At 43.6% G+C, this 19,988-nt stretch overlaps 4 protein-coding genes across 7 annotated transcripts; 3 read left to right on the forward strand and 1 right to left on the reverse strand.

Moving 5' to 3' along the window:
* The first annotated feature begins 229 nt into the window (after positions 1-229).
* Positions 230-4,550, forward strand: phkg2 (phosphorylase kinase, gamma 2 (testis)). Of its 3 annotated transcripts, none has more exons than XM_080462109.1 (10): positions 230-424; positions 681-792; positions 1,782-1,957; positions 2,062-2,116; positions 2,193-2,258; positions 2,542-2,705; positions 2,804-2,894; positions 2,979-3,132; positions 3,286-3,411; positions 3,497-4,550. In XM_080462109.1, the coding sequence occupies exons 2-10, from the start codon at positions 698-700 to the stop codon at positions 3,740-3,742; spliced, it is 1,173 nt and encodes a 390-aa protein (XP_080318235.1). In that variant the 5' UTR covers positions 230-424; positions 681-697; the 3' UTR covers positions 3,743-4,550. The 3 variants fall into 3 exon arrangements, with proteins under 3 accessions (XP_080318235.1, XP_080318236.1, XP_080318237.1); XM_080462111.1 differs by having other exon boundaries at positions 255-582; XM_080462110.1 differs by having other exon boundaries at positions 253-792.
* Positions 4,551-4,571: 21 nt separating this feature from the next.
* Positions 4,572-7,258, reverse strand: cfap119 (cilia and flagella associated protein 119). Its single transcript, XM_080462142.1, has 8 exons — positions 6,932-7,258; positions 6,801-6,835; positions 6,657-6,722; positions 6,420-6,583; positions 5,702-5,772; positions 5,512-5,628; positions 5,300-5,378; positions 4,572-5,064 (listed from the first exon to the last, which is right to left on the reverse strand). The coding sequence occupies exons 1-8, from the start codon at positions 6,947-6,949 to the stop codon at positions 4,970-4,972; spliced, it is 645 nt and encodes a 214-aa protein (XP_080318268.1). The 5' UTR covers positions 6,950-7,258; the 3' UTR covers positions 4,572-4,969.
* A 674-nt stretch (positions 7,259-7,932) lies between these two features.
* Positions 7,933-12,288, forward strand: LOC308107964 (tubby protein homolog). Of its 2 annotated transcripts, none has more exons than XM_080460592.1 (12): positions 7,933-8,193; positions 8,976-9,132; positions 9,266-9,496; positions 9,607-9,747; positions 9,832-9,990; positions 10,081-10,244; positions 10,339-10,500; positions 10,598-10,710; positions 11,118-11,232; positions 11,317-11,415; positions 11,510-11,681; positions 11,778-12,288. In XM_080460592.1, exons 1-12 carry the CDS (start codon positions 8,152-8,154, stop codon positions 11,909-11,911), a joined length of 1,689 nt encoding a protein of 562 aa, XP_080316718.1. In that variant the 5' UTR covers positions 7,933-8,151; the 3' UTR covers positions 11,912-12,288. The 2 variants fall into 2 exon arrangements, with proteins under 2 accessions (XP_080316718.1, XP_080316717.1); XM_080460591.1 differs by having other exon boundaries at positions 7,954-8,193; positions 9,574-9,747.
* Positions 12,289-13,866: 1,578 nt separating this feature from the next.
* LOC308120082 (interleukin-21 receptor) lies at positions 13,867-19,969 on the forward strand. Its single transcript, XM_080480479.1, has 8 exons — positions 13,867-14,007; positions 14,910-15,027; positions 15,120-15,301; positions 15,373-15,524; positions 16,366-16,534; positions 18,476-18,581; positions 18,694-18,772; positions 18,849-19,969. The coding sequence occupies exons 1-8, from the start codon at positions 13,914-13,916 to the stop codon at positions 19,239-19,241; spliced, it is 1,293 nt and encodes a 430-aa protein (XP_080336605.1). The 5' UTR covers positions 13,867-13,913; the 3' UTR covers positions 19,242-19,969.
* The last annotated feature ends 19 nt before the right edge of the window (positions 19,970-19,988 follow it).

A 19,988-nucleotide genomic window follows, 5' to 3' on the forward strand; every position in this document is an offset into this window, starting at 1 on the left:
GTGATTATTTATTTATTTATTTATTTATTTATTTATTTATTTATTTATTTATTTATTTATTTACACAGATTGAACATGCAAACTCCACCCAGGGGTTAAACAGAGAGACAGCTAGCCTTTATATATACGTCTATATTTAAACAGGTGTAGAGCTGTTATCTGAGCCGGTTTTGAAGCAGATGAGTTTTAGGTTACAGTCTGTAGGGGGCAGTGTTGCTCTCCACGCGGCGCCAGCTGCAAAGGCTGAAGAGCGCAGAAGAAGAGACTCGGTTTGGAGGAATGCGAGCAGAATGTAAACAGCTCAGGTTCAAGCGTCAGTCTCACACCGGACTGGAGATCATTTCCACACTGAGTCTCAGGCCCTGATGGCTTCTCGATAGACGAACCGAGCTCAGGTTCCCACACTGGAGAGATTCTCAGTCCGGTGAGTCGCAGCTTCCTGTCGGGTCAGTGAACCTGCTGAGGCCGGAACATGGAGCAGGTTATCTAACTGTCTGGATGGATGAAGGACACACTGATAGTCTCACCAACGACAGCTCAGACTCAGAGATGCGTGTGTAGCACGAAAATGACTCCAATGATGTAGGAAAGAGAGGCTGAAGACACGCTTCCTTGTTTGCACAGTAGTTCCTGGAATCTGAGTCACGTGACATGCCTTGGTAACGTTGTTGTTGTTATAGGTTTATGTGCTGCCATCATGACTAAAGACATTGTTGTTGGAGAGGAATTACCCGACTGGGTTGGAGCGAAGGAGTTTTATCAGAAGTATGATCCTAAAGAGGTGATTGGAAGGTGAGTCCGGAAAGATCAAGAACTGTCAATGTCCATTTGAATCTAACCTGCAAAGATCTCCCTTTTTAAAGTCAAGTTTAGATTCAAATCAGTTTCATTTTATCTATATAGCCAAATACACCAGAGTCATTTCAAGGCACTTTTACTGAGGAAAAAAAAGGCAACAATTCCACATGAGCAAGCAGAGAAGACGGTGGAAAAGAAAAACTCCCTTTTAATGTGATGGTACCTGCAGAACCAGACTCAGGGAGGGAGACTTTCTATAGAATCAGGCTCAGAGGAGGAGAAACCTGCAGAACCAGACTTAAAGGTGGAGACTTTCTATAGAATCAGGCTCAGAGGAGGAGAAACCTGCCGAACCAGACTCAGAGGAGGAGGCTTTGTCTGTTCTGGTTACGGTTAAGAGATGGAAGGAGAGAATAAGATAGTACAGAGTCAGAGAGCAGCAGGCAAACAGACAGAAATCCACTCGCTGCAGACAGATGGAGGGAGGCTCAGACCAGAGAGAGAGGGAGGGGGGGGTGGAGCCACAGACTGAAGAAGAGAGAGAAATGTTAGTGACATGTATTAGTGAAACATGGTGAGAAAGATGCTAAGCTCAGTGTGTGTGTACGTTCTGCAGTGCCCGTTTCAGTGCAGTTTGCATGTTCTAATGCTTGAGTTTTATTTGGGTCCTGCGGTTGCCTTCAACAGTCCAAAAACATGCAATGAATTGGTGAACCTAAATTACTAGTGGAGGAAAGTGTCTGTGAGTGTCTCTGTGTTTAACCTGTGACGGTCATTCACACCCTCAGTCAGCCACCCAAAGATAAATAAATCTGTATAGAAGTTCAATGGAAGGACATGTAATGTTTACATTACTTGGTCAGGCCCAGGGAATTTGCAGAAGTTGTGGAATCGCCCCTCGGCTTTTATGTTAAATGTGCATGTCTGAGTTATTACTGCTATTGATGCCCACTCCCAAGTTGACTGTGTGTTCGTCCTGCCAGGGGAGTGAGCAGCGTGGTGCGCAGGTGTGTGCACAGACACACGGGTCAGGAGCTGGCGGTGAAGATCATCGAGATCACTGCAGAGAAGATGACGGCCCAGCAGCTGGAGGAGGTGAAAACATCCACGCTGAAAGAGATCCAAGTGCTCAACATGGTGAAAGGACACTCCTCCATCAGTACGTCACAGTTCACTGCTCAGTACTCGGAATGGGGGAATCTTTGACTTTCCGTTCCTGAAAATTTTTAACTGAAGCTGTTTTGCTGTTATTTCTCCCTTCAGTCACTCTCATTGACTCCTATGAATCAACAACCTTCATATTTCTGGTGTTTGACCTGTAAGTATGAATAACGCACGCATTATTTACGGTTTCTTTCTTAACACACTGATGATGATTTGCTGTGTATTAACAGCATGAGACGAGGAGAGCTGTTTGACTACCTCACAGAAAAGGTTACATTAAGTGAAAAGGAAACCAGGTGAGCGCCAGCAATAAACCCTCATACGACTTATTCTCGCATTTACACTGAATAAATGCAACATTTTCCCCCTCATGAAATGTTAACTATTCACAATATTTACGTTTATGTCGCTGCCACAGGCTTTTTAAAAGTCCCTGTGAATTTACAGTGGGATCAATGTGTTCCTGAAGCTACTTTTAAAGTATCTTTGTGCAACGGAAAATTATGGTTGAGATGAGCACGAACCAGCTTCGTTTGCTCCCTTTTCTGCTCAGGCTGTAATTTCCTTGTTTCCCTTCAGGTGTATGGTGCGAGCTCTGCTCGAGGCCGTGCAGTACCTCCACTCTCTGAACATCGTGCATCGAGACCTGAAACCGGAGAACGTCCTCCTCGACGACCACGGCCACATCAAACTGTCCGACTTTGGTTTCTCAGTGCAGCTACAACCAGGAGAGAAGCTTAGAGGTGCGACAGCTGCTCATTGAAAGTGACGAGTCATGGGGATTGCTTTAGTTTGCATTAACAGGAAGTGAATATGTTGGTTTTGTCTCTTTTCTTGTTAGAGCTCTGTGGGACGCCTGGTTATTTAGCCCCTGAAATACTGAAATGCTCCATGGATGAAATGCACCCGGGCTATGGAAAGGAGGTCGACCTGTAAGCCTTTTTGACACTTTAACAAACATGAATCCTTTGTATTTTCCCGTTTCTTTTTTAACTGAGCGGTTCTGTGTTGCTCAGCTGGGCCTGTGGCGTCATCCTCTTCACTTTACTGGCCGGCTCGCCGCCTTTCTGGCATCGCAAGCAGATGCTGATGCTGAGGATGATCATGGAGGGCCGCTATCAGTTCAGCTCCCCGGAGTGGGACGACCGGTCCGACACCGTGAAAGATCTGGTGAGCTCATATTCTGTCAACAAGTTCTGCTTCTTTTAAGAGCGAGTTTCGTTAACATGTTTAACCTGCCATCTGGTGGCCCATAAAGTCCGACTGACGTTCTTTCCAGTGTGAAAAATGGCCCATATTCTGATATTTCTACCTCATACTCAGATATCCAGACTGTTGGTGGTGGACCCAGCGGTCCGTCTCACTGCTGAACAAGCGTTGGCACATCCCTTCTTCAGACAGTACCAGAAAGACGACGTGCGGCTGTTCAGTCCCAGAAAAACATTCAGGGTGAGTTTAGTGTGTCTCGTCAAGGAAGCTGATAAAAGGCTGAATGTTGAAGAGTGATGCTCATCTCCACCCCTGATGTTTGCAGGTGCTTATAGTCAGCGTTCTGGCCTGTATTCGGATGTACAGCCGTTACCGCAGGGCTCGGCCGCTGACGCGGGAGGTGCTGGCCCGAGATCCATACTCCCTCCGCGGCGTTCGCAAACTGATCGACGGCTGCGCCTTCCGGATCTACGGCCACTGGGTGAAGAAAGGGGAGCAGCAGAACCGAGCGGCGCTCTTTCAGAACACAGCTAAGATCATGCTGCTGGATCTGGAGGAGTTTGAACCATAACCAGTCAACCTCATTCCCTCAACAGCTTTTATTTAACCGTTTGTTTTTCATGGCGGCGTTTGATTGGAAGGCGAGGATTGCAGGGATCAGGACGTGCCTTAATGCGCACCGTTGACTGCAAGTCCAAGATAAGCGTGCACGAAGTGATAGTCCTTATCTTTGTTCTGATTCAACTTTGTGGCTGCTTGAAGCCCTTCTTGTCAGCTCATCATGTTTCCAGTGCTCTTTGCAGGAGAGCAAACATTGCACAATAATACACACACACACACTTATACACACATACTTATATTATATAAGATGTTTTCAGGAAGCATGGGTTTCCTAGCGCTGTGTGGGGGGAGTAAAAAATGAAAGCACTGTGAAAAGTTGTCTAACAGATTCTTAGAGACGTATTTTATTGTCAATTCTGACAAACACTTAAGTTGAAGCATGTAAAGAGTGAAATGTTGGCAGTGTGTTCGAACATTCCTGTAGCGCTCATGCATGTAAACGTTCCTCAATAAGAAACTGATTCCAACTAACTGTGAAGGTCTTTGTCACTGTATTACTTATTAACACCATGTCGGCACAGAAAGCGACCTCCAGGGAGGATTTCTGCGAGTGCTACGACGTGGACCAATACGTTAGGACTTCATTTACTTTATAAAAAGAAAAAATTGACGAAGCCTAAAAAAAAAATATGCTTTCCCTTGTCAAGTATCGTACAAATGTACCTTGTATTGTTGTGTGATTCTTCTGAACCTGTTCTTCCATCCGGGACATACAAGGCAGACGACTGTAAAAAAAAAAAAAAAAAAAAAAGCAAAAATACTTTCCAGGTCGACTTCGGCCGATACCATTCCCATTTATTTCATTCCTCAGCGTGAAAAGAAGCACCTTTCTGAAATGAGGTCATTGAGAAATGTACAGTAATTGTACAAATAAAGGTTTATAGAGTGCTGTGTAAGCAGAAAAGTTACTATAACAATAGAACAAATGTTTTATTTGTCCAATTTCATTTGAAATTGATTTAACACATGCTGTATATAAATAAAAACAAATTTAAAGAAAAAAAAAAACCCGAACTTGTGTCATCCTTTATTTTGGTGTTTTGTGAAGAATCATCTGATGTGTTGTTGTGTTGAGATGTTACTTCCTTCATCCGCTGAGCCAGTTGTCCAGGAAGGAGCACCATTCGCTGTCTGACTTCTTGCTCGATCAAGAAGAACCTGAAAAGGAGAGTGCCGCTCACTCCCCGTCTATGACCGATCCCTCGTGGGGTTCGGGTGACTCGTCTTTTTGTGGCATATTTCCAACGTCTGCCCCAGTGAAAGTATTAAAAACTGTAAAATATTTCGAAAGATTTCATTACCATACAAGGTAAACTACCATCGGGTAAAGGCAGTGACTTTAAAGACGTTTTTATATTTGTAAAATTTTACAACTCTTGACAAGTTCTTTTTTTTCTTTTTTCAAATATTTGCATTTGACATTTTTCTCAGAAACTTGGATGACGTCTGAACTACTCAAAACATGCAACCCTTGAACCTTATACTAGTACAACACCAAAATGTTTACCTGACAAAGAGGAGTCCTTCATGATAGATGGTTCCTCTTCTGTCATTTCAGAATATGCCAAAGACAAATCAAGTTTAACCTGTTCAAAAAAAAAAAGGTTAAACAACACTGGAAAATAATTCCTGTTATTCTCACACGTTAACCCAAATCCTTACAGCAGTAAAATGGAACTGAAACAAGAAGGACTAAATCTAGACACTTCTTTCTCATACCTGCGGGGTAAATACGTGTCTGTAGAGTTTGTAGTGTCTTATATAGCTGTTGTGGATGTATTCAAAGACCCAGTTCACCTCCTCGGAGTTGAAGAGATTAATACTGAAGGGAGGCCGCTGCAATATTGAGAAACGTGTGTTAGAATACATTACAGTGATTGGAAATGATGAGTTTTAAACTAAAACATACCCTGACTGAGTGACACAGCAGGAGCTCCTTAAAGTATCGGAAACATTCTTCCATGTTGTCCAGCGGAGTTTCTGCAGGAAAAGATCGTCAAACACATGATCCCACGTTAGTTCAGAGAACCTGTTAAATTGATGATTGATTTGAAGCAAGAGGGTCAAGCACACTTTCATTCTTCGTCTTTTCAAATGTGAGGTTAGTTTGATAACAGCGAGGTAGTGAGCTTTCCTCTCAGCAATAACAAATTTGTTAAAACATCAATGTTGACCATTTGCTTGCAACCATTTGCAAATGATCTCCGGTATTAAATTTTCTTTTGATCATAATATTTAGAAAAATGTAGGGTTGTTTGGGAGAAACAAAACATTTCTTTGTCTGAATTAATATTGGAGCATGTTTAGTTTTCTTCCCTTTCCAGTTTTCCTTTCATTTCTTTGTTAAAAACTTTAGTTAAACAGGAGAAACACTCGTGGAGGTTAATTTGATCAACTTAATTTGGTGCTCACTTAAAAGGAGTTGTGGAGAGAACGGACATATAGTCACTTTTGAAATGTACATATAACAAAAGATAACATGCATACAATCTTGATGAAAACATCATGTGGGGTTCAATGTGTGTGCGCGCGTGTGTGTGTGTGTGTGTGTGTGTGTGGGTGTGTGTGTGTGTGTGTGTGTGTGTATGTGTGTGTGTGCATGTGGTTCTAATAATTACTGTACCTACCAATATTGGCCTCGTGAAAGGATTTGAGGATGGACAGGAGAGCAGAAGTTTGTTCTTTTTTAAAATTGTGCTTTCTACCAAAAAGCACAGCCTGGACATACAGCTCCAGCAGAACTCCTTTCTGGGGTTCAGGAAGGTCAACTGCAAACACGTTACTCAAAACCCTGCAACAGAGAAGAGTAAAGCTGAGTAACAAGGAGCCTGCTGGGTTTCCTGATCATCCACAGGGACAGAAACCTCTCCAAGTCAGGGATGGACTGCATCTTGTCAATCTTTTCCATGTCATGGTGGCTTATGTCTGTCCTGGATTCAGAGTGAGACATGACATGGAGTTAGTGTAAATACACCCAGAGGAGCAGGGATCGTGTGCACAGATCTCACCAGAGCATTAGCTTAGCGTTCAGAAGCTGTGATGTCTACAGAGGAAAAGAAAACATGACTCTTTATATTTCAATTATATTGCAAAAAGGCCGACAGATGATTGACATTTTACAGAAATGACTCGAGCTTACCTTGATGTTTGTGACCATAGTGTTTTATCTTCCAGCTATTACGATGAAAAAGAGTCAAAGTCCACAGCTGAATAAAAGCAGCACGACTGATACACTTAGCACACTTACAAAAATAGTTCAAGAAACTTAAAAGTATTTTTTAGCTCAATTTTGATCAGGAACGTTGGTGGACAGCTTCCTGTTTGTTGGGCGGTATCCTAGCAACAAGCTGGTTTTTCATTTCCGGTTAAGAAAGCGATATAAAAATTAAACTAGAAAAAGTCTAGATGAAATTTTCTGTGCTTGCCTCTCGGTGCACATCCTGTGTGCACCAACTGTCAGACTCCTGTTCCTGTCTGTCAGCTGCAGCGTTTCCATGGCGACAAACACTGATCTCCTTTGATTTCCTTCCAGCAATATAATATAATATAATATAATATAATATAATATAATATAATATAATATAATATAATCTTTTTGCTATATATATGAATTTGAAAAAAAAAAAAAGGAAAAACAATAATATCTACATATCATTATATATTCTATTTTATTATATTAAACTTTAAACCATGAAAACACTCCTCAGCTTCTTAAATTTACATATATTTTAACAGCTTGTTCTCTTCATCACGCCATGATGATCGTAACCATGGCAACAGGATACACTGCGTGTCCTGCTGAAGGCCAGCCTATACCCGTCTGTTTTTTATGTTTGTTTGTTTTATTTTGTTGTTTTGAGGAATGTTAATGGATGAAAAATAAAGTGAGAAGAAGAGCGTGAGACTCAGGAGTTGTTAGGATGATGTTGTGTTGACTGCAGCAGCGTCACGGTTTGTAATGCAGTCATCGGAGCAGCTCCAAATGGCTGCTCCTGGTGCACCACCACCTTCCTGTTTGTGCTGTGGCAGCAGGCCCCAGAATCGCCATAAAGCACTCTTGAAAAGCTTGTTGAAAAGACTGGCCGTCCACTCTGACTGTAGTTTAAGAACATTATCCCCCTGTAATCCACTTTGCCGTCTGCTGCATGCAGGTGGACAGACGGGCAGATGGAGCTGGGGAGCTCTATCAACACATTCATACTTAATTGTTCCCAGTGTTTTTCTCTTCTCTGGACATAACCAAACATTTTTTACAAGCTTTTCACGTTGAGTCATAAGTCTGGCTCTCATCCGTTGTTGTCAGCGTCTCCTAATTTTCCACTGATTGTTTTGTAATAAGCTGTGAGTCTTCACTCTGACATGGAAGACCCCGATATACGACAACAGAAGCTGGACAACCAGGTAAACACTTTTTCAATAAATTGTGTAGATATAGTTCTGCCTATTTCATCTAAGATTTACAGTGCACACCTAGATTTTGAGCTGTGTGAAACATACATGTAGGAGGAAAGCTATTAATTAAGGCAAATTCTGTGTTTGACCATTTTCAACAAAAGATCAAAACAAAGGCAGAGCTTTGCAAATAGAAGCACTTTTCAGACTCTCACAAGGTCATGGCGACCTGTGTCAGAACCACCTGCTGTTGTTCAATGTTTAAGCCCCAGTTTGTACTATCCAGTGTTTCAGCTTCTGATTTTAACCATTAAAGTACAAAAAAATATACAAAAAAGATGACAAGATAGTCTAACTAAAGGAATATTAACAAGTGAGCCAGAGTACTCCAGTTTGAAAAAAATTCTTGCCTTATTTCTTATAATATGAAAAAAAAAAAAACCTTTAATAAGAGTAGCAATGTTATAATTGTGACACAAAAAACATGTTCATCTAAATTATTTTAGTTGCTGTGTAGATGTTTAGAAAAGACCGCCACATCTTTATTATTGTATTCAAACTCAGACAGATAGCTCAGGAGACAAACCCAGTGGAAGACGGTCGTCACCGTGCTTCTACAGAATCATTAACCACAGGACGCGATTGGTAATCTGTCGTCTGTGCCCAAAGATGGTCGTCACGTGACCTTTCCTGTTTGAGAGTGGCGTGTGAGCTGTGTCTCAGATATGTGATGGATGTACATATAATAAGCATAAGAAGTAATACTTTGCATGTGTCTTGTTGTCCCGCAGCGAACCCTTATGATCAAAAAGCAGCAGAAGAAGAGAGCTGACTCTCAAATGGTCGTCGCCAATCGGGATGGCCGGCAAAAGAATCGAAAGCACAAAGCCCGCTCCGATGAGACGCCGCTGCTGATCAGCCAATCCCTGAGCAACACTTCTCTGAGTGGTTAGTAGCAGATCCGTATTGGCATCAATAACTACTTCATGACTCGGAGAATGTGATTGAAGTACGTGATCCTGCTGTTTGTGTTTAAGAGTAAGAGCAGTGTGATCTGATGTGGTTTGTTTGTTTCGTGGAGATCAAGTGGAGCATGCTCATGACAACCCGCTGGATGAGATCACGTTGGGTGAAAGCGGCGTGACCACAGATGTGACGTTAGCGGAGACGCCTTCAGAGAAACCTGCTACTCCCAAGAGAATGAACCTGGAAATAGACGACGAACCTGAGGCGAACTGCGAGCAGGAGAATGAAGCCCGAGTGGACATAAAAAAGACAAAGAAGAAAGATGGCAAAAAAGAAAAAGCCAAAGGTAAGACGTACAATCAAACTTTTGGATCGCAGTTGTTGTGGAGGCATTGTCTTTATAAATGTTTCTTAAAAAACCAGGCGACGCTTCAACATCAGCAACTGTCTTTTCAGCGGTGGAACAGGTGGAGGAAGATAATGAAGAAAAGGATAAAGAAAAGGAGAAGAAAGAGAAAAAACCAAAGAAGAAAGACCAAGTCAAGGAATCTGGGGACACACAGAAGACGAACAAGACAACCAAGCAAGACCGTAAAAGTAGGCTCATGAATAAATCGACACTGATTTTCATAAGATGCTGACTTAGTTTCTGATTCATTTGAACTCGCTCCATTTTCACAGAGAAGCACAGGCAGGAGGCTTTTACGCCTGAGGTCGAGTCGGTGGTGGAAGAGGCGAGTCCGAAGGGGAATAAGGACGATGAAGGTGGCGATGAAGAGGAGGACGAGTCTCAGGGGCCCGCTCCTCAGTCACCCAGGAAGAAAAAGCAGCTCAACACGTGTGAGTGATAATCTGGCTCAGTGTGCTGAGTCAGCAACGATACTGTGAAATTACAGCAGATCGGAACGCTGTGTGTGCTCGTCTACACAGCCAGGTGCCAAATAAGTGAGGAGAGCAAAGACGGTGAAGTCCAGGAGGAGAAGAAGAAGAAGGAAAAAAAGTCCAGCAAAGCGGAGAAAAGCACACAAAGCCTGGCTTCTCTCAACTCCAACTACAGGGAAAGTTCACCTTCGAGCAGCGACTCTAACGACAGAGTGAGGCATTACGATGAACGAACACACCCGGAACATTGTCAATGATATGAAGGGGAGGAGTGGTGAAGATTCTTCTCAATTCTTCTTATTCCAGTCATCTTCTCCACTGTCAGTGGAGGATCTGGAGAAGTTCGCGGTGCGTCCAGCTCCCAGAGACGTGACGATCCAGTGCCGGGTCACCAGGGACAGGAGAGGCATGGAGAAGGGGCTCTACCCAACCTATTACCTTCATATGGAGAAGGAGGACGGCAAAAAGGTGGGAAATTCTAAACCATCTGCAGTGACGTTTCTTGTAATATTATCAATAGTTTTATTTAAAGCTCTTCTCTGCTCTTTGCTGTGCGCCTTCTCAGGTCTTTCTAATGGCGGGCAGGAAGAGGAAAAAGTGCAAGACGTCCAATTATCTCATTTCCACTGACCCAACAAATCTCTCCAGAGATACAAGCTGTTACATAGGAAAACTGAGGTAACTCTTATTTCCCTATGCGTCCGAAATATTTCAATTCAAATGGATCTTTCCATGCGAGGTCCTTTTCCCCCTGTTTTCATAACTCTGAGATGCTTCTGTGATCCAACTGACACTGGAGCAAACCTTCTGGAAGTTTATCTGGTTTCTCGTGATAGCAGGATTGTTGTGATGATGACAAGGGGAGAAGCAAAGGTCAGCAGATCAGGACCAACAGTTTGATAGGAAATAAAAACCTGGTAGTTTCACGGCAGTGCATCAATGCAAACCAAAGCAATGGAACAGACAATCCTGTGAATGTAACGCACCAATAAAAACTATATTTTCCATCAAGCCTGGCGACACTGAGGCAGTATGCATGGCAGGTTCGACAGATCAGATCTAAAATCATGATTGGTGTGTTTCAGGTCCAATGTTCTGGGTACAAAATTCACAGTCTACGACGGAGGTGAAAACCCAGAGAAAAAACCCTTCATTAAAGAGTGTGAATCACTGCGGCAGGAGCTGGCAGCCATCTGCTATGTGAGTCGAACACACACACTTCACTTGACACAGAATACACTCAAACCGCAGAGCGTGCGACGTAAACGTTTCTCGCTCTCCCAGGAGACCAACGTGCTGGGATTCAGGGGTCCGAGGAAAATGACAGTGATCATTCCTGGCATGCTGGAGAACGACGAAAGAGTGACGATCCATCCCAAAACTGTACGTCCCAAAACGATCCAGCAGATATAGCCTGGAGACAAAGTGGTTTGGTGTCGGATGTTTCTGATGAACCAACGATTTCTCTCTTCCTCAGGAGCTGGAGACTCTGCTCGTCCGCCATGCAAATGGAAACACGGACAAACTGGTGACGCTCGTGAACAAATCCCCGAGTTGGAACGAGCAGACCCAGTCGTATGTGCTGAACTTCCACGGACGCGTCACCAAGGCCTCCGTGAAAAACTTCCAGATCATCCACCCTGATAACGGTAACCCAGCCTCTCCCCTGCTCTCTGCGGCTGTCAAACCACCACCATGTCTCGTTTGCTTCCGCACCTTGAGCATCTCTCTCGTGTGTTTTCTAGACGACTACATCGTGATGCAGTTTGGCCGTTTGGCGGAGGACGTGTTCTCCATGGATTACAGTTTCCCCATGTGTGCCCTGCAAGCCTTCGCAATCACCCTCTCGTCCTTCGATGGCAAACTGGCCTGTGAGTGACCCAAGCTGGTGTACCTCAAGTGCCCAACAAGATCCCTCATGTGGATAGAAATCTGTAGTTTAAAATAAAACTGTACCCATAACGTTCCTCCGGATCATTTTATAAAAAAATCTTTTGTATCCTGGTGGATTCATAGCACTTTGTGTAAGACGAAAAAAGGAAAAAGCCACAGCCTTCAGATTCCTTTCAGGTCCTGGACTGTTTTTGTTTCACCCATTTAAAATGTAAATGAAGCAATGTCATGTAATTCTTTTCTTTTCTCTGTCAAACGTGTAAAATAACTTGTGCAATAAATAACCTGAAGGTACCATGTGTAAACACTCATGTGAAATAAAGATATGCTGTATAAATATACATGAATTATCGTCTTCATCGTAAAGTGGTCCTATACTGCGTAGTCATTTCTGTCTTTTAGTTGTTTTTCTGTGTGTTTTTCTTAAGCTTCAAAGAGCAAATGCCTTTACTGATAAAGCACTTTTTCAAAAACTTGATAATTTGGGTTTTTGACGCTGCAGTCGTACCCTCAGATCTTATCAGCGTAAATGTCAACTTCAAGTGCAGCCTCTTACTATTCAGATGCCTTCAGCACACAAAATGGCTTTTTTGACAAACGTTTTTGGAAAACTAACAAAGTAGACATGTGGTCAAGTCAGATATAAAACAACCAGGATCATGACGTCAATGTGACTTCTGATCTCGTGTAAAACGCAATACTGACATTTTTTTAATTGCAGACTTCAAGCATGTTTGTAAGACAAGTTCACACAGTTTCACAGCCGAGGCAAATGTCACTCAGGGTTGTACTCATGAAAATAGTCCCTTTGAGAACGCTGTGGTCCTGTAAGACGATCAGAAATGCACAGATCGTTTTTATAGAAGGACCTAAATTGAGCTCGGCTGTCTGAGGCGCTGAATCTTTTAAAGAGTGTGTTATATTGAAACTGGGGCCTTGTGGTAACCATTACTATTACTCCCTGCAGTAAAGTACTTCACATGTTAGAAAAAAAAAACATTCCACCTTGGTCCTGCATGCAGGAATTTGCATTTATTCTCAAATCACTGTTTCTCCAATTGAGAAACAAAATACACGCTCCTGGTAATGCTGAGAACGTTGGCTTGTTCACCGGCAATCAATCATCACTCATGTAAATCATCAGAGGAAGTGATTGATGCTGCTGCTACTACCTCTTATCTTTTCAAGATTCACCACGAAACACAACTGATATTCATCGTATCCGCTGTCAGTGAACTGGATGACACGTTGCACAAGGCTGTTGTCGACTGCACAAACACGAACTCGCTCTCCTGTCTGCTTGCTCGTGTCTAGTGAAGGAGTGTTTTTAACGGCTTGCCTGCAGAAAGTGTTGTTTACGTTCTAATTTGTGTGATTCTACAACTTCCATACATGCATCCTCTACGCTGCTTCATCCACTTCAGGGAGAGGACATGGTGCACCATGGACAGGCTGCCAGGCCGTCACCGTGGAAACACACACACCGACTGACACACACTGGCATTCGCACCTATGGACAACTTAGATCACGTTTTCCATTGCGAGTGTTCTGTTGTTGCCTTGTCAATTCATCAATGGGTCTACAGGAGTCTCAAAGCTTTACCATCCATCCAGCACAGGATCTTACAACAGGAAGCATCTCACGTCTCGTGAGAGAAAACCACGAATCAATGTGAAGCATCGCTGGTTTCTTGTGCAAAGTCAATAGGCATTGATTAAACAACTAAAACTCCCTGCAGCAAAACTTTAAAGAAGGCCCAGAAGATGGATAGTGATGAGACACGGCTACATTTTGTTTACTCGGACTGAAAGCGGTAAACTTCACTCGCGTGCTCTAAAAAAGGACATCCTCCCCACCAGAGCCACGTGAGTGATAGCTATCAACATGAGACGACCGCCTGCTGCCGCACCGTGCCGTGCCGCGCCGCACTCTGTCAGTCCTGGATCAGAGTTTCAGGGCAGAGGGAGGTGGTCTGCAGGCTGAGGAAATGGATGGGCGTCCTCCACCCAGGCTGAAGATGATGCTGCTGATGGTGTTTCTGTCCACCAACACAGGCCGGCTGCTTGGAAGTCAAATCACAGGTTCTATTTCTGCCTGTATTTTCTTTACTTTTAATCATCACAGATGTTCAGAATCATCAGGCCTGCATTTCGTGTCTGTGGCATTAATAGAAATGAAAATAGAAATGTAAGATGGTATTTGACAAACAAAAAATTAGTAAACTGAGCTACTGTCTGTTTATGTGTTTGATTCAGGCTTCAGGTGAGAGAGATCAGTGTCTGAGGCTTACTGAGGCTGATGGTCATGAACCTTTTCTTGGCAAGATCAGCTTAATTCAACATTAATTTGCTTTTAGAAATAGTCAAATGACCCCGAAGAGTTTGTGAGGTGTTGTGATGAATAAAACTGTGTTGTGATGGAAGACACACTTCCTCTCACACTCGCGTTTTTAAAATCAAAGCAAAAAAATGAGAAACAAACACGTTCAACTGTACGGACAACAAAGCAATCGCAGAGCGAAGGAAACCTGGATGCAGAGCAAAACAGAGGGGGGGACTTTATCATTCAATACGAGAACCTACAGATGAGGAAATATTGATTTGAAATATGTTTATTAGGAGTTACTTCATGTAGAGAGACGACTGGAAGCAGAAGGAAAGGAGATATTGATTCAAAATCATTTTGCAGCAAGAATCCTTTGAGGTAATTTTAACAAGAAATCAGAGTCGATAAGTTATTCGGGGCTGACAGAAAAACCATCACCAGTAAGAGAAATGCTTCAATATAGTTTGTGAAAAAGTCAACAGCCATTATTTTAGGCTTCTCGGCAGTCAAAACACAAGTTATTGTGGAAAGACAGAAAAAAAAGCGAGTGCAAAGTCAAAGTTCAGAGAGAAACGTTTCATGCCTAATTCGTGAGAAATGAGCTTTAATGTACATGATGGATGCTCAGCACTGTTTCCAACCTGCGTTTGTACTCCAGGGCTGGACCATCGTCTCCACTGTGTCAATGATTACTTGTTCACTGTCAGCTGCACTCTGAACATCACAGCAGAAAACAACAGCTCCTACTGGCTCCACTTCACAGAAACATACGACCCGTGAGACTCGTTTTTTTTTTTTTGTCTTTTACTGTAAAGCCTCAAAGTGATGGCAGTGCCGTGTCTCACTCGGGCCTCTCTTCTTCTTACAGGATAGAGTATGTGTGCAAGCTGACGAAAACCAGAGATTCTTATTTCTGCTCTTTTCAAACGCCCAAAGATTTAGACACCTTTTCAGAAACTGATACGTACAGAATTTCACTTTGCCGCAACCAAGAGGAAGGGTCCGACATCTGTGTGCCGCTGGATGACAATTACGTACCTGTGAAAAACAGTGAGTATTAAAAACAACACACAGGGACGACAATGATCATCAACACATGCCTGTCCGTATCCTCTCATCAGTTCAGCCAAACGCACCCTGCTGCCTCGCAGTCGGCCACAACGCCAGCCAGTACCACTTCACCTGGAACAGTACTTACGAGGAACACAGTCGCTACACCGGCCTGACGGCCGACCTGCAGTTCCAGCTCCGCCTCTGGAAAAGCAGTGACAAGGTGAGATGCAGCGACTCAGAAAGGTTCACCTGGATCGGGTCCAATTACGTCGCTGAGAACGAAACTTTGTGGTTGCTTGGTCGCCGCGCTAAGTCAGTTCAGCGTCGCGGAGATGAGAAACTGTTTCTTTGGTTAAAGGTGCTGGGGGTTATCTGATACGTGACAGCATGAGAACGACGCGTTGAACTAAAAGCCAAATGATCAGTTATAATCCTCTTATCAACGGGTTTCCACGAGGAACCATTCCTTCGGTTTCAGACAATCGGATGATGTGCTATTCTCAGGGGAAACTTAACGAAATGATCCACAATCACCTGAAAACTGAAGCATAAATGAATTGAAACGTTGGTGTTGCAGACATGTACTTTCCTGGAGACGATATTCTAGAGAAATAATCATTGCAATCATTCTAGACTCAAACAATGAAATTTCAACCGCATTCTACAGAGTCGTGTGCGAACAGTATTCAGTGATTTTATGTGTACACATGAGGCCTTGTTCAGTGCATCCATAAGTGTTCACAGCGTTTCACGTTTTCCACATTTTGTTATGTTACAGCCTTTTTCCAAAATGGATTAGGTTCATTTTTACCATCTCATTTCTTAGTTTTTATTTTCATTTTTAATAAATTTGCAAAAATCTAAAATAAACAACCCTTTTTTTCACATTGTCATTATGGGGTGCCGTGTGTAGAATTTTGAAGAAAAAAAAATGAACGTAATCCATTTAGGAATAAGGCCGTAATGTAACGAAATGTGGGAAAAGTGAAGCGTCGTGAATACCTTCCAGATGCACTGCACATGACATTTTCTATTTCTATTGTCTCCACATTTCATTTCAGGCGATTTTGCACGACATAAAACGAGACCAAACCCATTTCTCCATGGATGATCAGACTTTTGAGGAGGGCACCGAGTACAGCGCCAGAGTGAGGAGCTGTCCAGGCCAGTGGTTTTACAGTGGACAGTGGAGCCAGTGGTCACCCGAGGTTCACTGGACGGCAACGAAGGGTAATTCTCCCTCAGGAGGTCGATGAAAATACACTGCTCAAAAAAATTAAAGGAACAGTTTTTTATCAGGGTATGGCATGAATTCAATTGCGCTTTTCTGATAAGGTTTTGGTCAGGTACGTGGCAGAGGGGGTTGTTAATCAATTTCAGCTGCATTGGTGTTGATGGAATTAACAACAGGTGCACTAGAGGGGCAACAACGAGATGGCGCCCAAAACAGGACTGGTTTTGCAGGTGGAGGCCATTTCAAGTTCCTCCCTCTTGATCTTTTTCAACTGTTTTTCCACAAGTGTTGGCTTTAGCTAGAGTCATTATCACAACTGGGAGCATGAGGCGATTTCTTAACCCTCCTGAAGTTGCGCAGATTGTCCAACTCCTCCAGGATGGCACATCCATGCGTGCTGTCGCAAGAAGATTTGATGTGTCTCCCAGTACAATCTCCAGAGCATGGAGGAGATTCCAGGAGACAGGCAGTTACTCTAGGAGAGCTGGACAGGGCCGTAGACGGTCCTCATCCCATCAGCAGGACCGATATCTGCTGCTTTGTGCAAGGAGGAACAGGTCGAGCACTGCCCGAGCCCTACAGAATGACCTCCAGCAGGCTACTGGTGTGAATGTCTCTGCCCAAACAGTCAGAAACAGACTTCACGAGGGTGGCCTCAGGGCACGACGTCCTGTAGTGTGCCCTGTGCTCACTGCTCAGCACCGTGGAGCTCGATTGGCATTTGCCATAGAACACCAGAATTGGCAAGTCCGCCACTGGCGCCCTGTGCTTTTCACAGATGAGAGCAGGTTTACCCTGAGCACCTGTGATAGACGTGAAAGGGTCTGGAGAAGCCAAGGAGAGCGCTATGCTGCCTGCAACATCATTCAGCATGACCTGTTCGGTGGTGGGTCAGTGATGGTCTGGGGAGGCATTTCCACGGAGGGACGAACAGACCTCTACAGGCTAGAGAACGGCAGTCTGACTGCCATTAGGTATCGGGATGAAATCCTTGCACCCATGGTCAGACCCTACGCTGGTGCAGTAGGTCCTGGGTTCCTCCTGGTCCACGACAATGCCCGGCCTCATGTGGCAAGAGCATGCAGACAGTATCTGGAGGATGAAGGGATTGACACAATTGAATGGCCCTCACGATCACCTGATCTAAACCCGATAGAACACCTCTGGGACATAATGTTTCGGTCCATCAGACGCCGCCAGGTTGCTCCTCAGACTTTACAGGAGCTCACTGATGCCCTTAGACAGATCTGGGAGGACATCCCACAAGACACCATCCGTCGTCTCATTAGGAGCATGCCGCGACGTTGTCAAGCATGCATACAAGCACGTGGGGGCCACACAAGATATTGAAAAGAATTTTGAGTTGCAGAAATTGAATTTAGGCAAAATGGACGAGCCTGCCACATCATTTTTTCACTTTGATTTTTGGGGTATCTATATAGCCCTCTGTAGGCTGAAAACTTTTATTTCCATCAAAAGATGTGGCATCCTTTTGTTCCTGAGACATTAAACTGTTTATATCAGTATAGATATCCAACATTTTTTTTTCACCATTGAAATCTGATGTGTTTTCAAAGTGTTCCTTTAATTTTTTTGAGCAGTGTAGATTGTTACGTGATTTACATCGTTTGTCAGAAATACACAACATCCAAAGTTCAAAATGAATCCAAACGGCTCTGCTCAGGAGATCTAGGGGGGATTTGTGCCTTTATTCCTTCTGCAAATGTTTCCCAGTAGTGGCGGTGCTCTGTGACACGTGGGCCTTCACTGTTGTCTTTAGTTGTTCAATCGGAAACAGAAACCCGAGTCAGTGACTTATAGTGTTGGTTATTTTTTACAATCACAGCAAATTTTCTAAGAAATGGACACGGTTCTCTACAAATGCAGGGTCTTCTGACTTGTTCAGCCACTGTTTCATCTGTTTCCTTAATCTTTAGATCTTCCAAGAAACAAGTTTCTCTCGGAGCTGGGAAAGAAGGTGTTCCTTCCCTTGTGTGTGACGGTGCTTCTCCTCCTGCTTTTATGCTACGCTTTAATTAAAAAGTAAAACAATCCCAGATTTTGATCATTCATCAATTCCAATCTAGAAATAAATGATTTAAAGAAAAAAAAAAAAAAAAACCCTCATGTCATGTTGACATTATCACTTCATCAGGTGGAGGAAAAACATCTTCATCCCAACCCCAGCGTCCTACTTTGACACGCTGTACGGTGACTGCGAGGGAGACTTTAAGGTGAGTTCTGCTCGTCACACGGAAGGAACCCGCTCGGAGGAAGTGTCCTGTGTCTGATCCACACTGCGATTAACAGAGCTGGGTGGTCGCACAAGAAAGTCCAGCGGACCTGCTGAACGAGGAGGAAACGCTCCAGATTGACACGGTGACAAAGTGTGTGGACGACCAGGAGGAAGACCGTTCCTACCAGGAGGAAGACCGTTCCTACCAGGAGGAAGACCATTCCTACCTGCGTCCCCTGCAGCTGATGGAGGAGGACCACTTGTACAACAACGTGAACGTCCTGGTCTGTGATGCAGCTCTCCTGGGCCTCCCCTACACCGTGATCACCATGGCTCCTCAGAGCGGCTCAGAGACGAGCGCTGGAGACTCGGGGTGTCGTCTCTACAGCAACTCACTGGTGGACAACGATCCTCATTGGTACTGCAACGAGTACTGCACCCTGAGCAACCTCCAGCTTCGGCCATAACAGAGCAACATGGAGTCTTCCAGACCAAATCTCACCCATACAGAAGTTTACAATGATGCTTTCTCCCACGTAAAACACATCCAGGGGCCTCATGAATTGGACCGACGGGTGAAATAGTCAAAATATCCTTTAGATTTAAAACTAGTTGCTTTCGGAAAATGACTCCAATCTCAATATGGAGACAATTGTATTGAAACTGCCTCACTGACCCTGCGGCCCACGAGTAATTCACTCCCACCCGACATCAGAAACATTCATTCCCTGCACTGTTGTAAATCTCAACTCAAAACTTTCCTTTTTAAATGAGCGTCTTCACTTTAAACCAGGTCTATTGCAAATGCCTGAACGTCTTGTTTTACTGCTACGAATGTTTTCTACTGCATTTCTCATGTGTTTTGTACAGTGTCCTTGTGTTTTGAAAGGCCCTGATAAAATACATAAATGTATTATACCTTCAGGTGTAAAATACAATGACGCATCCCCAAAAAACTCCTATAGCTGTTGCATTATGTTGATATTTTCTTTAAAATTTGGTCATTGTTTGGCTAATAGGCCTTGTTTAACAGCTGTTTTAAGTGCTCTGCTCGTGCCATTTCTTTCTATCCCAGCAGCTGATGCTTGGCAGCTTTTTTTGTGTAGTGGTTGTTACTTCAGCTGCTGGGATATTGTTTATTAATAATACAATACTTTCACTCATGATTGCAATGTATTAAAAGTCAGTGTCTGTACATCAGCTTTCTAACTTGT

The sequence above is a fragment of the Lipophrys pholis genome (assembly GCF_963383615.2).
Source record: "Lipophrys pholis genome assembly, chromosome: 1".
Lineage (NCBI taxonomy): Eukaryota > Metazoa > Chordata > Actinopteri > Blenniiformes > Blenniidae > Lipophrys > Lipophrys pholis.